The sequence below is a fragment of the Phaethon aethereus genome (assembly GCF_964289735.1).
Source record: "Phaethon aethereus genome assembly, chromosome: 1".
Classification (NCBI taxonomy): Eukaryota; Metazoa; Chordata; class Aves; order Phaethontiformes; family Phaethontidae; genus Phaethon; species Phaethon aethereus.
In genome coordinates this window covers 39,069,846-39,088,075 of record NC_138575.1, presented here as the reverse complement: position 1 = coordinate 39,088,075, position 18,230 = coordinate 39,069,846, and the positions used below count along the sequence as shown (strand labels likewise).

The 18,230-nt window shown below is 39.6% G+C and overlaps 1 protein-coding gene across 1 annotated transcript in view; it reads right to left on the bottom strand.

Annotated features, from left to right (window-relative positions):
- MSRB3 (methionine sulfoxide reductase B3) overlaps positions 1-18,230 on the bottom strand; it is a gene marked incomplete at both ends in the record, with an annotated part of 81,972 nt that overhangs the window by 20,238 nt on the left and 43,504 nt on the right. The window contains one exon of the mRNA XM_082012120.1: positions 16,315-16,343. Coding sequence (XP_081868246.1) covers positions 16,315-16,343 — 29 coding nt within the window. The remainder of the gene's footprint in view (positions 1-16,314; positions 16,344-18,230) is intronic.

Sequence of the window (18,230 nt, the reverse complement as noted above, 5' to 3'; positions counted from 1 at the left end):
AACAGCCAGAAACCTGCTGGTAATGAGGTCCATGGGAGATGCATGGAGGCTTCTGTTCTAATCAACTTCTAGTATTTTGTATGTGAAGTGGAGAAGCTTTAGCAAGGCAGACTTAGGGGAAGGTGTCATATGATAGCTGAAGCAATCCATCCTGCCCCTCTCTTGACCCTGCTCTCAGTTGTCTTGGTCCGGCTGCTTCCTCACCATTCACCAGCTCTGGTGCTTATTGATTTGTGGGGATAAAGTTAATTCACTAAACCAGCAGAAAATTACTCAACTTTTTTTCTGGGCTAGCTGACTCAGTTAACTGAGAGGTTAAACAACCACTGGAGGCAACGCAAGGCAGAAGGTGAGAATACTGGGCAAAGGGTGTAAGGATGACAGAAATACTGCTCTGATGACTTAGTGTGATGTCCCTGATTGATAGAAACTCTACAGTTAGAATAAGGTAAACCTCTGAGCTCAGCATTGACACAATGTCTTTGCATTAATAGCACAGAAACATGATTATAAGCTGACCACATGAACAATGGATTTGACTAAAAGGCTGCTTGAGGTCAGTGTCTTTATAATTCAAATAAGTCTGTAATCCCTCTGTTCCAAAGATTTCCTCTGTCTCAGCATTACAAAAGGCAAAGTATGAGAATTTAGAACTTAAAATAAATTACCTGGCTTATTATCTGGACTAAATCTTTTCTCAAAGAGCAGGTAGCAGAGGATGCACTTTCCAGGAAAGACACTGAAACACACTGTACTTTTCATTCTCTAAGCATGCTGTGAGCACTTAAAAAACCAGATCACTCAAGAAAAGTTATAGTATGGCAGTTCCCAACCCTATCTTGGATACAGCAAAATCTAACTATTGACATCAAGCTACCCCAGTACTGATCCAACTCTGTTCAACAAACTCAGACCTTTTTTAAATGCTGTGTAACTCCGCACAAGTACAATGTGTGTTTGTTTAAGTTCTGAGCAGGCAAAGCGTATTTAGCAGCATCACGACAATGGAAGTTGAAGGGATGGGGAAAGACTGGAATAACAGAGGTTGCTGAGTTTTCCCTCTCTACCCTTCACATGTTCATCAGATTGCAACCAAAGTAACACATATTCTGGCTGCGGAGTGCTCTTAGCCTTAGCAGAAGGTTGCCTAAAAGGAACTATTCTAAGCTCAAACCTCCACTGAAATTTAAAGGGCATCTAGTACCCTGAACTAGCCCAAAAAATCTTTGCACACTCCCTGACTTCTTCCCAGCTCTCCAGGAAGCTGAGGCATACCCATAGTTTTAAATGCTTATGCTGAAATTCTATCACTCCAGGTGTTCTCAGTAGGACTCCTTCCTATGAAACAACTAAAGAGGTAAAGTATGGTCCAAATCTCTGCAGGAAAAGAACAGAGCCAACAGCACAATCAATTTCTGAAAAATTATTTGGTTCCCATGCCATAATCAACAGCCTATAAAGCATCTAACACAAAACCCAAACAAGTCTTGCAGCTTCTGGCTTTAGAGCGAGAACTAGAGGAGCTGGGGAACCTCTGACCCACATTCCAACATGGACCTTAAAAACGAAGTTCCCTCCCTCTCAGGCCATATCCGACATCAATTTCAGAGCCTCACCTTCAACCACATTAAAACAGTTGTACATTTTGACATGAAACATTTCATTTGCACAAGGCACCATCCCATTGATTTGGTGTATTTTTGAGGGAGGGGCTGCGGAGTGGGCAGGAGGAAGGATTCCTACTCTGTTGTATCCAAAGCAGCCTCAATAGCAGAATTTTCAATGTTCAACATCTATTCTTCAGTGCCCATATGACTAGGCGTAATGTTTGTTTCACACTGTTACTCCAAGTAACGCATTTTTTAATTTACACCCTGAGAAATGTTAAGTCTAAAATACTTGCAAAATTATGAATCATTTTCTAGAAAGACCTGGAATAAAGTGATCACCCATTGGAGAGCTCTGTGTGCAATGACAGATCATCTCAGTTGGCATTCCAAGGGGTCACAGAGGGGTTCAGCTGCATTGTACCAGGGCAGCACCAAAAAGAAAGGCTGTCACAGCCGGATGATTGTGCTATCTAGGAAACCAACCTGTGGGTGCCAGTAATTAAGTAACCAATTAAATGGGGCCTTTTTTTTTGAGTTTTGAGAATTCTGAGTGGATGGCAGGTTTGGGAATTTGGTTTTTTTTTTTCTTTCTAAATAATAAAAATGCCTTAAACTGCAGTCTCTAGAGGTCTAGAAAGCTTCTGAAAAATTCTCAAATTTTGTACAAATTTTTGACTGGAAAAAATGAAGATTTTGGACAAAATTCAAATAGCTCAACTGTTTCCACTCTTTATTTTGAAAGCATATAGTTCAAGCCTTTTTTTGAAATGTTTTCTTTCCAATATCAATTTATGCTAAAAAATCTGAGGGAGATACACCCATTTCAATACATTGAAAAAACAAAAATCTTTTACTTCTACTTGCCAACTTAAAGCGAACTTTCCTGGACACACAAGTTCCCAACCTTGTTTCCATATACAGGTTTGGTCCCCAAATAAAAAACCATATTTTTCTCACAGTTCTAGCGGTGGCTACTTCAGCTTCTGGGACTAACTTTAGCCACCACTGTTTGAACATTTTACCTCTTTCTACAGTAAGAATGTATAGCAAAGCCTATACATCCATCCCAATATGTAAACTGGGTGAGCAGGGCAAACAATAATTTTATTTGCAGCTTTGTATTAGTGTATCCTTCTGCTATCCCTATGTTTAACAATCTATCTTCCTGTGCCCATCCCATGAGATTATTTTTCTTATTTTTTTTCTTCACTGATCTTTATTAGATCATTTAAATGTTTGCATGGGCTTCAGTAAGTATCAGTTGGTTTCCTGAGAGTATAGCATTCTTCACTCTTGTTTTGAATGTTTTTAAAATTCCTGCTATCACTGCTGTAACTCTCTCATTCCCCATCATTCATTGGTCTTAAAACAGACTTGCACAAATAAACCATAACATTGAACTAATGAGTATGAGTGGGAAGTTTCTGTAAATAGAGCCTGAATTAAAGGTAGAATTTCTGCATAACTTAGATAATCTTATTCTTTACATTGCACTGAAGATGACACTGAATGCCCTTCAATTTATTAATCTTTACGAATTTGAAGAACCGTGCCTTATTCTTTCAGCTTCTTTAACAGACCACCTTTATGTTTTTAAATATGAAGTAACACACTCCTATCCAAATGCAAAAGCAGAACTGCAGTCTGTAATACATTTGACTACTTAGGCATTTTAATGTTATTGTCCACCTCCATCTGTGCAAAGTTTAAGCCTGGCACTGGGCAATACAGTTTATGAAAATTTCAAAAAATATGCACAAACTATTGGCAGAGGAATGAAAGAAATATACTGTTACTGCTCATACAAATTATGAGAAACTCATTAAAGCTCAGTCATTTGTGGATAAGTAAAAACATTCTCAGAGGCAAAGTGCCAGTGGAAATCTCATGAGTTTCAGCTTCTGAAGTTTCCCAGTAAACCCCTTCGCTGTGGGAAGGAGGGCGGAGGGGGGATGGACAGGGTCTCTGTATGGTCCACCCCTTTCTTGATCTGATGAAGGAAGATCAGATCACCTTAAGGCCAAGGGCATTTAGATGAAGGTCTGTGTGTCCCCTCCCACCCAGATCCTGTCAAGTTGCCTTGCCATTCTGGGTGCCCTACTAACAGGAACCCTAAGAGAGAGACATGGGTCTCAAACTTGGACTTCTGCATAGTCTTCACAGGAGGTAGGGAGGTGATGAGGTACTCACTCTCTCCTCCACAGAAACAGAAGCCCAAGAGGGGGCATGTCCCACCGGGGAGTCTCCCCGGTCTGTTACACATCCGGGCCAGGATTAGGTCTAACTTTAGGCACAGACCTTCCTTGTGTGACAAAGCAAAGGGGAACGTGAAAACTGTTAACGTATCATTAAAGAAATTACTTTTACAGAGACTAGAGCAAGGGAGTTAAGATTACAGTTCTGCTATGTACATTTCTCTGCTTTTTTAGGAGTGGGACTTACTCTTAATATGGTCTACACTGTGATGCCTGGAACCAAAGAAGTAAAAGCAGCTGCCAGCATAGGTTTCAACATCATGTTCTTCAACAGTACAATGCAGCCCTGTTTAGTCATACTGTCACAATGACACAGATCCACGTACACCCAAGATGTGTCATCGTTGAGGGGCAAGAGAAGAGTCTCAGACATGCAGATAGTAAAGAAAATAGGAAGATTTAAAAAAGAGAACTCCTCTAATTCTCTTCTTCAGAAAAGCCAGTTAACTGGGTAAGTGATGGCTGACGTAACTTCAGTTTGCCTCAGTCTTAACACTAATACTAACTCTTGACCTAAAGTCCAGCTCTGACAGTACTCTTTCAATCAGGGATTTCTTTCTATCTTCGAAAGCAGGGAGGGCTGAAATTTTGAGGAAATGCTGTGTCTTCCCCTCTTGCCTTTTAAACTTGTTTCCAGAGCCCTAATGACCTCAACACAGTATTTTATGCAGCAGATTTTTTACTTGCCAGGACATTTTTTCCACCACTCTTCAACCTAAATATGTCTTAATCAGTTTCCAGCTATTCTGTCAGTGCTGACAATTGACATTCCAAATCCTATCCCTCTGCAAACCCATATTCCTGGGACTTCATTTAAATACCTTAAATATAGAGTGTGTGGCAGCGGAAAAAAAAATCACTGACTTAAAGGGAGATAATAGTATGGAAGTGAGTATAGGAGCACTTTCAAACACCAGAAATCTTACGGGTAGACACTTTTTAAATGAGAATATAAACAGGGGAATTCTGTTCTCATGACCACCTCCTTGAAAAGCGTGAGGCAGAAACAGAACACTTCTCTTTCTAAAATTTAATGTTTTAAAAATACACCTTTCAGTTTTCACATCTGCATTTATTGTGTCAGGTGTCCTTAACGTCGTTAGAATGGTTAACACAGACTAAACGACTTTGACTTTCTAAAAGATCAAGAATAGCAACATAAAATCAGCAAAATCTCTACCTACTAAGCAGCAATTTCACATGCTTTCTGAAACATGCCAAAGGCCAGCTTAATATTTGGGCCCTGACTGAAGCTAAATTTAATACATTTACAACATTTTTGATTCACTCTCGTTACCCTTAGGCCATCTCTCTTTCAGTTACATATTTCTCTTCCTGCCCATGCACAGATGAGCAGTGGTGAATGATCGATTTACAAATCTTACTCATAATTCAAGAGAAAGAGATTAAAATTGCTGCAATTCTCTGGGGTAATGATAACTGGAGGCACATAAGCAGATTTGTTTTTTTGGAAGAAAGGTAAGAAAAGAAAAGGGAAATGAAAAGGCATACAAGGAGAAACAGAACTAAAATAATCACAGGTAGACTCATCCTTCCCATAAATACGCTACACCCAAGCTCTGTGTACAGGTGGTTTACTGACACCCAGCAGAAGAACTTGAGACTAATTGGGTAGCTCTCCTCTTAAGTTTATGAATTTTTTCCACGACAGCTCCACAGCAGCAGCTGTGGAAAGTGACTTGGGGGATCACACCTGCTCATCCCCAGCTCTCTGCACATCCATTCCAGACCGAGGTAATCCCTCCTGACTTTAACCATCAAAGTTACATGCCTAACTCTAAAGTTGATGGGCACTCAAAAAGGTGATTCAGTGCACGCTCAGATAGACTTCCCCAGCAGAAGGGATGAACCCCTCTGAGGATGCTTATCTCTTCCAACTCTGGATGAAGCTCAGAGGGCTGTGTTAAGGCAGATGGTTACAGTTAGATGATTCCACTCCCCCTGAGATGGTAATAGCTTGCATAAAATATCCCTCCAAATGAAATGCTGCCATTTCTCCACAGACACACAGGGATTGTGCATGTCTCCACAGACACAGAAATCACCTGAAAAGGATATTATGCAAATAATCAAAGCACCTCCATTGCTACAGCTAGTAAAGAAGAGCAAAGACTGGCACTAAACTTTATTCAGAGCAACGAAACACTGAGAATATGGATTCTGTGATCTTAATAGGCATGGTGTTTGGAGAAGGGCATACAGACCTAAGATTGTTCAGAGACACCTGGACCATGGCTGATGAAAAGGCTGGGACCACTTACTCTGTAAACAACAACAGGCGGGCATGACAATGGTATACCAAACAACAGAGAACACTAATTCAGCCCCCGATGGAAAAGAAGGTTGCTAAGACTCCTGATTACATCACACAGTGATGCAATTCTTTCCTTGTAGAAATACTTTCAGCCCTTGTTAACTTAATTCACTGTTGTCTGGCTTAAGACCGGATTGTGCTGTCCTTACATAAAATTCAGTGCAAACTGTGTCTGGCTTAAACAGGCAGCATTAGATCTCATTGGTGTTTTGACTTTGGACTTAATCCTAAGCAGATGGATGTTCACATGTACAGTGGCAGTTGCAGTGGTATGACAGAAACCTGCCTACCAGAACATCTCAAAGGCTGCCACTAAATTAAGTCAACAAAAGACAAATTAATGTTCTTTGCTTCATACTCAGATCAACACTGTAAAGATTTTGATGGTGATCACTGAACATTACAGTTTGCTTAACTGCAGCTTGCATTTTTCCCTTTACTTTTAGTACTACAAAACCTGAAATTGGTTTTGATAAGAGACTAAAATGTGAAATAGTAAAAGCTGACAGATCTTTCATACGGTTTCTTACTGGTCATAAATTTACAGCACTATATCAGTGAAATAAAAACATGAAATATTTTAATCTTTACTGAACCAAACTAACTTGGTTAGTTTGTACAGTCAAATAACATGAAACAGATAATTTTTTTCAAATAACAGATTTCTTACAGTTTCAATTAATACTGTATGATATCATTCTCATCATCTTGCATAGAAAAGATGCTAAGGGTTTTGTTCTCTTTGACAGATCCAAAGGGAAGAAACAAAAACAGCTTTCACCTCTTTCTTGTTCAAATTCATGACCCCATAAACCATGCTAATCAAAACACAAGATGTGCCATTTTGGACAACATGCACTGAGTAGGGAAGTGATTGTGCCCCTGTACTCAGCACTGGTGAGGCCACACCTCGAATATTGTGTTCAGTTTTGGGCCCCTCACTACAAGAAGGACATTGAGGTACTAGAGTGTGGCCAAAGAAGGGCAACGAAGCTGGTGAGAGGTCTGGAGCACAAGTCTTATGAGAAGCGGCTGAGGGAACTTGGCTTGTTCAGTCTGGAGAAGAGGAGGCTGAGGGGAGAACTTACCGTGCTCTACAACTACCTGAAAGGGGGTTGTGGCGACGTGGGTGTTGGTCTCTTCTCTCAAGTAACTAGCAATAGGACGAGAGGAAATGGCCTCAAGGTGCACCAGGGGAGGTTTAGACTAGATATTAAGAAAAATTTCTTCACTGAGAGAGTGGTCAAGCATTGGAACAGGCTGCCCAGGGAGGTGGTGGAGTCTCCATCACTGGAGGTGTTCAAAAAACGTGTCGACGTGGCACTTCAGGATATGGTTTAGTGGGAATGGTGGTGTTGGGTTGATGGTTGGACTTGATGATCTTAAAGGTCTTTTCCAACCTTAATGATTCTGTGATTCTGTGATTCTGTAATTGTATTTCTTCTGCACAGAACTGAGATCCCCTTGACACAAGTTTTGTGGTACGGGTAACTGTAGGCAGAGTGAAGGACTCTAATTCAATTGAATGCATTTACCATGTTGCCTTTTATATTGCATTCCAGAGACTCTTTCTAACACAACTTCATTTACTCCATCTAAAAGGATATATTTTGTAAAGGCCACTCATGATTTGATTTACGGTGGATCTAAGAGGTGATCTCAACTGAGAAAGTGTTTCCACTGCACTAGGTCTTGGACATACTCAATAGCAAGAGACAGCTTTTTCCCTGAAAAAGTACTTTGCCCAAGGTCACAGAGCTGTCAAGCTGTGCTGGAACAGGGTACAGAATCAGCAGATGTCCATACAACATTAAAAATATGAAACAGACATCTAAATTATGCCCAAACATGCACATCTCAGCTACTTATATACACCCAGATGGATGCTGGTAGCTCCAGTAGCTTCTGCACCAGAAGATGGTAGAGACATAAAGTATTGTTGTACCCTGCAGAATTCTTGTTTCCTGGCACCGTGCAGTGAGCTAAACGGTGTCCTGTGTTGCCATTCTTCAAAACCTCTGCAGAAGCACATACATGATGCACAATGCCGTAACACTCCACTCACAAATGAATTATAGTTCAGCTTCCAAATTACAAAGACAACAGGCAATTTTTTCCCCCATTTCATGGTTTAAATGAATAGAGTACTAATAAAGCACTGAAACAATACAACTGACTTGAGCTGTATATGGTGTGGGTAAGTTGCGTTTGAGCTGTATAACCATCTCAATGAGCCACAGCTGTGACCAGAAACCTCCCTGCTTGTCCATTCTTGTGGCTTCTCCTGCACATACTCCATTTTTGGCTAGTTAAATGGGACTATGGCAAAGTGAATTATCATAGTTTGTAATAGGTTTAGTTTGACTGACTGAATTTTCATTTAAGAGGAGCAGAAAAACTCTTTATCAAGCTTGTAAGTATAGGATAATTCAAGAGGATCACCAAAAATCTTCTACTTTGTCCACCGAACAAGACTGCAATGCAAGGAGCTCTTGAAAAATAATTAGGTAGCCTTGCTCAGTAAAAAACTGCACAAAGGTCTAAGTAAGAATCACAACATTTTTGTATGTAAGAAATCCGGCCCTCCAGAACAGTAAAGATGTTATGCTGCTGAATGTTGCTAACTTGGAAGAGCAATTTGCTGTCTAACAATAAACTAATTCCGCAACAGATCAAGCAGCTATACTTACGATGAATAAAAAATCTTCAGCCAATCTACTTTATCGTTTATAATTTAACTGAGTACCACAGTTTCCAATTCCATGTAATAAGACCATGATTTATATATTATTCATGTCTTCTCAGACTACTTTTGCCAAATTGTTTCTTAAAGACAGCCTTTTTTAGCTATTTACAATGAAATGCAAATTATTGGAAAATATTGTCTTTAGTACTTAGAAAGAAAAGTAGAAAATTTCTCCTAAAAAAATCTGATGAATTTGCTTACATTAATGATAATAAAATGGAAAACCTAAATCTAAATATTTTTGTTACAGGACCAATTTAAACATATTGCAAGATCCTTCTCAGCAAGATCCTCCGAGCAAAGCAAGAAAAAGGAAGCCATGGTTATTAAAGTAGATGTAGGACAAAAATAGATAATTGTATTTGTTTTTGTTGTTATTATATTCCTGGATCCAGGAACGAGGCCCTTTCACGCACAGTTCTTACCATATGCTGACAGGCAGTGCTTCGTGCAGCACAGTGAGCACATGTGCTAGCTCACAAGGGCAGAGCATCTTTAAGTAGCTGCTTTATTAATGAGAACACAAACAGGATTTTTTGGAGGGACTAATATATTATCAAAAAAACCCCACAAAATAGAAATTATACAAATTATTCACAGGGAAATATTTAAGGCTGTCGTGAGTCTGATCAAGGCTGCTGGCCTCCATTGATAGTTTCAAGGATCTAACTTACGGAAGTGAACAGGCTTTCTATTAAAATACTTTGACAACTGAGAAGAATTCATGCCAACGATAGCAAAGAATAACCCAGCTCAGATACAAATAAGATGAACAGAGTAAGTGGGAGGAAAAGACATCTGCAACTGCAAAGCCAGTATTAGAATTTGGAAAGTTATACATTTGGAGTCCTCTGGCAGCTTACTGCCTTCTTTAAAAATCCTAGATGAGCAAGCTTGCCTACATGCTTACAACGTTTTTAATCAGCCCTCCACAAATTAAAATATTGTTCTATAGGTTGAAATAATTTGACCAACTTTTGCCATCCTTTACAAGAGAAATAAGAGCAGGGTGATGATCAGTTACCACAGGTCAGAGCTGTTACAAGCACATAGTTCACTGGGAGGTACCAGTGAGATGTCCCAGCCATCTATATTCCAAGTCACATTGCAGTATGGCCCTGAAAACATTCAACAGATGGTTCAGCTTGCATCTGAATCTAAATGCTCATCTTGCTGCTGAACAAATATAACAGACCATGCTCTCCAGCTATTACATCCCTAATGATCTGCATGTAGAGTTGTTAATGCCAAGAACAAAACAGCACTCACAAGTAACGACAAGTAAGATAATCTGAGCTGCTGTTCTGTCTGTAGTTGCTGTCTCCCACTGTCTCTCTGTGCCAGCTCATGCACCCTTTCAAGAATCCGTGCACTCGTGGTGGGCAGAGAGAAGGAAATAGTTCCACATAGTTGAAAAAGATTCTGGAGACGCCATTTGCTTCACCCAAAAAGCTGTGGAGCATCCCTATTCTTCAGTATCTCAGTTGATTTTGCCACTTTTTCCTGTTACAGACTCTGCAAGTAATCTTTTCATGTTTTTAGATCAAATACTCTGGTTGTAGGGTGACTGATGAACTTGTCAATATGATTTCATTATGAACACCAAATGTCTCTCCTCCCTGTTCCTGAAACTACTCAGACTTGCTAAGAAGAAATTAAGAACCACTCTATCACAACCTGGATGAAGAAGCTGACATCAATAAAATTTAAGAATTGATTTGTTAATCTGTATTTAGATCTATGATCTAATTGATTGATGGATATTACTAAGCACCCCGCTGCTTCAGGGACCAAAGGTTTCAGGCAAGTTAAGTTTATTTTGGGTTTCCCTAGTAGCAAGGGTCAGGAAGAGATGCCCACTTTCAAGATGCCTTTTGGTTTTCATTTCTTTCTTAGTTGGGAGAATAGTTCCTTGTGCTCTTAATAGTTGTACTGACGACTTTCATACAATGGGACTGATGACAGGCTAGGGGAAATCAGGGCTGATAGCGAGAGTTTGGCAAGTCTATTGCTGAACATCTGGAAGTGTAGCCAAGAGGAATTTATGAGAGGAAAACATCTGACCACCCCCAACCTTATAATTTTCTTCGACTGTTCTCTAGCACCTGTGCTGAATCATGTAGCCTAGCAAGTTAGTACATCGTAGGGGCCACATTAAGGGAACGATACCCGTAAATACAAGAGGTGAGAAAGGAAAGGATGGGAACTGTGATGGGGATAGATGGGGATGCCAGCATCATGCAGCACTGAAGACATGGGGATACACTCATTCTGGTGGAAAAAGCCGTGTGCAGAGAGGAGAAATGACCTGCAGAGTCACTGGCTGACACTGTGAGTCCAGACAAGGCAGGCAAAAGAAATTCCGGGAACTGTCGGGGGCTCCTTGACTTGCTTTGTATTTGACTGCTGGAGTGGCAGGAATCCAACAAAAGCTCATGTGTAGCTGTCCCTCAGGACAGCCTCTAGCTGCATGGGCAGCTATTATAGCTTAATTCCTGACACTAATTGGAATGTTTCCAAAGTATTGACACAAACAGTGATATAAAATCACATAGGTAATCTCTACATTTCATTTGATCTGTGTAGAAGCAGAGAAGACAGAAGAATGGGTTCTGGAGATGCATGTCTCTTTTTGAGAGAAGCGGGAAGCTGGCACAGCAAATGATGAAGAATACAGCTGAAGGCAGTATGCACCCTTGGGCACTCCCCTCTCTTCTGCCAGTGCACAGATCCATGTCTACAGCACGGTGCTTCCACAACTGTCACTTTATTGCACCCTGTGCTCTCTGACTTCCTCCATTCCACCGTCTGAGTGACATATATATAAAAGCAACTACACTGGAGGCCAAGTGTATTGTCCAGGGATTTGTCCTTTCTTTTTAACACAGAACAAAACTCAAATTTCTTCCCCTTCACAATTTCACTGCCAACACTATCAGTCGAGTATCACATGGCTTACCTCCACAGTGACATGCAGGATACACCAATAGAGATGCCCCAAGAAAACTCCAGCCCACCCAGCAGGCAGTAGGAAACTCACCATCACCATTCTCTGGTGACCAGCGGGCATGCAGAGACAGTTGTTTGCATTTTCTATGCTTATTTTTCTATTACTAAAGTGGGATTAACAGTGTTCAGCAACAGCTTTTGAGACCTACAAATTCTTCCTGTTATGGAACAGCACCATAAAGACCTATTTTTCTCTAAATTAAAAAAAAATCTTTAATTAACTGATTATTCTAATATAATTATCATATTCTTAAATTCTAAAATTTGCTAACCAAGCACATAGCACAACAAGCATTTTAGACACTACCAAAATACTAATAAGTAGAAGAAAATTGTTTCAGCTGTGGATCTTGTGGTCTACTTTGTTCCCTAACAGATTTTGAGAAAAAAAAAAAATTTCCTACAATCTTTTTTCCTTTCAAGTATGTTTTTAGGAAAAATCTATTTTCAGTACCAGTGAAATTCATCATATTATGACAGGAAAGCAAAATTGTTTCATTTCATAAGATCTTCTAACAGCATGAAGCTAACCCCATGGTCTCTGAGACAGAAATTCTGCCAGCTATAGACTTACAAAGAATCGGCAGAGAAAAAGAAGTTTCTCAGATGGAACTGTTAGTCATGATATGAAGAATGTGTGTCCCCTACAGATGTTATAGCTATTTATATGATAAATCCCGATCAACACTATAGGAATCTTACAGCCTTCTTTTAAGTTAATACTTAAGTTCAAATTAATCTTCTTTTGACAATGTTTGTGTAATATTTCAGTGTTGAACAACATTTCCAGGGTTACATTTACAGTAAGCCTACTGGGCACTTTTAAAGCTGTATTCCAGACTTTGTACTTGCTTCAGAAAGACTTCTTTTAATTCTTCAGTGCTTCACAAGTATTTCTAGGAAAGACAAGTACAATAAGCATTGATAAATGCTTAACAAGGGCACATCTAGACTTGCAAGTTAACTGGAATTAACATTAGGGTTAATTTAGAGCACGCGACAGGTTGTAGAACAGTCCCCTGGAAGAAAATATTAATTCCAGAATAAAATTACCTCATTCTCACGTTCAACAGTTGAACTGTTCTGAGTAACGTGAGATGAAGGAAGACAAAGCATGTTTGTTCCAGTTTGCGGGATCATTGGTTTACTCAGGAATCTCAGTCTGGGGAATTCAGAACAAAATGAGGGATATGAAAATACCTTACGGTGTCTCCAAGGAACTCAAAGTTGCATAAATATATGCATATATAAATGTCATTGGTTTCAAATGGCAACAGCCCTTTTAAAACCACTGCTACATTTACACACTTCAAAGGCCACATTATGCAGAACACAGTGCTACACAGGGCACCGCACACCCTGACAACAGAAAAATATTTTTTTACAAGAATGCCTCTCTGCCATCACCAACGCATCCTTCCTCTCCCTGCCCACACCTTCCTGTTCACTCAGAGGGAGCAGGAGGTCTGGGCTTATTGTCTGGTTTTGGATGGCAAGCTGCTTGCTGGAGAAACAAAACCAGGGATGTTTTATTTGGGTGATATATGTTGACTTGATCTCAGTATCTCCACTTCTCTGCTCTCAGTAATTGGCAACAAAAGATAAACTCTTAAGTGCTTTCGCTATCTGACTACCAAGAAGAGCTCCTGGGTGGAAGAATTGAGCACCACCCCTGTAAAGGGAAGGCTGCTTCACAAAGAGAAAGATTTTTTTCAGCCTTGGTGCTTCTGGCAGTGAAATGCATTTTGAGGTTATGGACCTTCTGTGACTTCTTTCTTCTTAAAATGCCATGTTTATTGTGTGCTTAATCTGCTTTTTCTACTATCTTTTAACATCTATCTTTGGATGAGACACTGAAAGAGGCAGCACTGGTAAGACCGAGGTGTTAAACCTCAGTAATTCTCAGTTCTATATATAACATTTGGAGCAAAGCATAAAATGAGATCAGAAGCCCAGCCTGGCCTGGCCAGCCACACACACTGGCGATCCACAATGGATCATGAGGTGAGGAGCCTTCAACACCTTAAGGGGGTGACCAGGGTCCCATGACCGGAAAGCCTGAAACTATTCCAACCAAACACTTCCCCAAGGATTTAGGGGAAAGGGACCACAAGCAGAAGACAAAAGTGAGACGCAGCAGAAAAAGGAGGAATAAATCTAACAAATGCCTCAGCCCCAGACCTTCCCCTGCTGTATCCCTGATGGTACACAAAGCACTTTGAAGTGAGAAGCAGCATGCCGTAAGGCTAACAATTCCTGTTGACATTCATTGTACCTGCTGATGTTGACAGTCAGCAAAATAACCTTAATCACCTGCTGCAGAAAATTCTGGTGCGTGTCCAGTGAATATTTAGGTGCAGCAAGAAAAGTGTAGGCAGAGAAGATCTTGGGTATTTTAATGCTGATTTACATTTATGTATTTTTGTGTGGTGACCCATAAATGATCTTTCTTTCCAAATCCTTTTACAACCTCTGTGTGCTTTGTGCTCTTGGGGAGACAACACTGCATCAGGTGTTCACAAGGTCACAGCTCTGACCTTGTAAGAATAACACCTGAGTGCCTGTAGAAGAGCAGGACAGGGAGAGCAACTCTTGTCCTCCAGTCTTTGGGCAACCAGCCTTTCCAGCACCCCTGTGTGAGAAATAAGAGACAATCTGTGCCCATAACACAGACCCAAGCTCAAGAAAAGCAAGCCTATGGAGCCTACACAGATGAAGAGGAGACATTCAAGAGCTCACGCTCAACCTACAGAGTCTAATCACCAAGGCCTGGTGACATCTACTGAGCAGGCATTCACCATAGGTGTGATGTGCCAAACTTTTTATCGATACTCTGCCTTCCCTAGGAAAGACCATACCCCTCCCTTCTCTGCAAGGAGAAAAGCACACAGAATAGTGCACGTAACAGGAGAGCTGTTTCAAAAGAAAAAGTCAGAAAATTGTTTGTAGCTTACCCCACCAAGCAAATCAAAGTTCTGCAGAGAGCATTTTCCCCTCAATAGAAAAGCCAGACATTTGATGTGCTGCTCCACACCATAGTTTTGGTGACTTTATTAAAAGAAAGGGGCTGATGGCAGACAATATGTGAAGCTATCCCCCCATGTAAAGCTGTTTTGTCAAGATCCAAGAAGCAATCTTACCATAGAGTTCATTCAAACAACATTTAAAGCAAGTAACCTCAAACTCACAGACTAAAATTGTAATAGAAGAAAGATGACTCAATTATACAAGATGTAGGAATTGACTATATAAATACTTCCTGCTGTAGATTTCATTCCTATGCAGTTCCAAAGATAAAATCTAATATGGAAAGAAAAAGCAACATAATACCTCACATTTCAAACCCAAATCGTGTTGTAACTGGGATAAAAGGAAACATACTATTTCATAAATACTCTGATTATTATATATTGTAAAAGTCATATCATTATAAACAATTGCAATCACTGCATTAAGGAAACCATATAGAAGATAACATTGGCCTAAACAGAAAATTGCCATAGTAATATTAGGTTTTCTGTTTAAAGTAGTTGTTTTCATCTGAGCAAAAAAGTGTATTTTGAATGACCTTTTCAGGCAACGGACATTTTAGATGGTTCCATGGCAACAGCCGATTCTTAATTTACTATCGTTTAACTTTAAGGAACACCCAGGAATAGTTAACTGAATAAGAAACAGTCTGGTATTATGATCTCTGTTTTTTCCACAACTGTTCCCGTTTGCTGTCCCGTGTTTTTTGTCTTGTTAGATACACATTAACCTGTTCAACTGACCTCCACTTCCCTCCCAGTCCCTACAACGCATTAAAATTCTTTAAAAAGACAACTTGGGAGAGACTGCCTTTTGGTAAGCCTCCTAAAGCGAGCTCTACAGACTGGTCTGGCATGCATTGTGTACATGCATCTGTCATGAAAATTTGATGAAAAATCATCTGTTTCCTGACAGATAGGCTGCACTGACTTCAAATTCCCATGAAATGTCTTTGTCCACCAGGAAGAAAAACATTCTCCTTTAAAGCAGTGATCATTCTCAAACTTCACCTCAATCCTCCATTTGCTTTAGTCTGTATTATCATTTATTTGTACTATAATTTTTCTGGATCAATTAAAGCCTGTCGCAAGAAACATCTTCCTGGTCATCTTTTGGGAAAATGTAAAGAGACAGGAACTAATGAAAGGAATGAAAGCAAATGTTTCACAGTAATAACGCTCTTTTCAGAGGGTGAGAAATGAAGATCCTTTTTAAGACTGACCTACCCCAGTTTGTTTAAAACTAAACTGAACTTGAACTGATAAACTACTCTTTTGAGATTAACCTGAATAGTGTACATTCAGCAAAACACTGTAAATCTAAACATACCTGAATTGGAGTCGAACTTTGTTTCTGACCTGCAAAAGAAAATAAAAAGATCATAAGTTACAAGAACTGCTTTATGCCATAAAAGCCATTTGTCAGACTGATCCCCCAGCAAATATCATCTTTAACAACACTGTCTACCTCTGTATGTTAATACTTAATGCATTCAAGGGCATTTGAACCCAAATGATAACTATTACCTTTAACATTTTTTGGTTTTTACAATGTAGAGTTACAAAAAAGATAGTTTAAAAGACAAATTACAAAATGAATGCAGAAAATAGAATATAAATTTAAAACAGGATTAAATTATATGCTGTGAATCCTAGAACACAGTTGTTCCTATGAAATAAAGATTGTTTTCATTCATTTTCATTTTTGAAAAGTCATTAAGAGGATTTAATTTATTCATGAATGTTTCCAATCTATTTTTGAAGCAGATACCGTTTCATTAATGTCATATGTATTGTATTCAATGATCTGTACTTAATTGTACAACATCCTAGGAGGGTTTTGTTTGTGTGTGTCTTCAATTTACTCACTCTGCACATAGGAATAAGTGGTTTGATTTTCTTAAAAGTGGAAAGCGGGGGGTGGGAAGAGAGGGAGAGACAGAGGGAGCCAGACCTAAATTTTAACTTGTTTTAAAGTCTTTGCAAAAAGACAATGATGTGTGCATTATGCACCATTAGCTTTGGTCGTGCACTGCAGATTTTTCTCTCTCTAACAAGTAGTGTTTTCTTCTAAGGGCTTAGCACTTAGCAAATGAACCCTATAACCTGTATATTTAATAAAAGGAAGAAAAAATTAGCCCTTGTGGGAACATCATGTTTCAGATATAGGTTAATAATACTTGTAAATGTAGAAGCCTTTGAAGACCTCAATTCAACTGTGGGAAAACTTAAGTTGGGTAATTACTCTCAAGATGCTGCTGATGTGCTGTCAAGCAGAATTAACCCTATGACTAGGCCTATCTACACAATCTGCTATAAGACAGCATTGTCTATATCGAGCTCTCAAAGCAATTAACGGGCATGTTCCAATCAGATTTATATTGCCCACTAACAATCAGTTGTACACATGGTCATGGCTGTCACAGCAGGTCACAAGGTCTGACCAGCAGGAGAGCTGTTAAAGGATGTTACGTTGGCAGCAAAATGCATTTCGCCAGAAATTCTAAGGAGGAAGTACAATGTTGGATCCTTTTACGTTGCATCAGGGAGGGGATGTATTTTGGGAAGTTACAGTCCTCTTTTTTCAAAAATAAATGACCCAAGCTCAAGAACTAGTTGCAGATTTATTTTCTTCTTTTATTTTATAAGCTTGTACACGTAACGTGACGTGTAGATGTATTTTACACTCTATTTTATATAATTGGCATTGTAATCCCATATCAAAGATCATCATGCTACAGCAAACAAATATCAAATCAATCATGATATAAAAAGTGAACACGTTCAGGCTATTAGTTACAGATAAAGCCATCAGAGAGGAAACAACTCCCTTCTCCCTTCCTGCTCATTCTCCACCTTCCCCCAGTGCTCACAATCTTTTATGTCTTAAATACAACTCTCAGGTGGTGAAAAGATGGAAGAGAAAAAAAACATAACTTATCTTCCTAATTGGTACTTACAAAGTAAGTACAAAAGTACTGAACAAAGAACATATGTTGCTGATGTGCCTTCACAAATACCACCACCAATAACTGCCCAGGGCAGCGGCCCATGCTCCTGTTTGGAGTTTATTTATTTCAGCTGGTATTTACACCCAGGAGGATAAAGTCCCCACCCTGCAAAAGGTGCATGCCGGTAACTGGGGGGAATTCCACCGAGTTCTAGGCAAAGCCACTTACTCAGTATTTTATCTACAATATTCTCTTCAAGTTGCAGTGTATCTGTCCAGACTGTTCACTCTTGCTC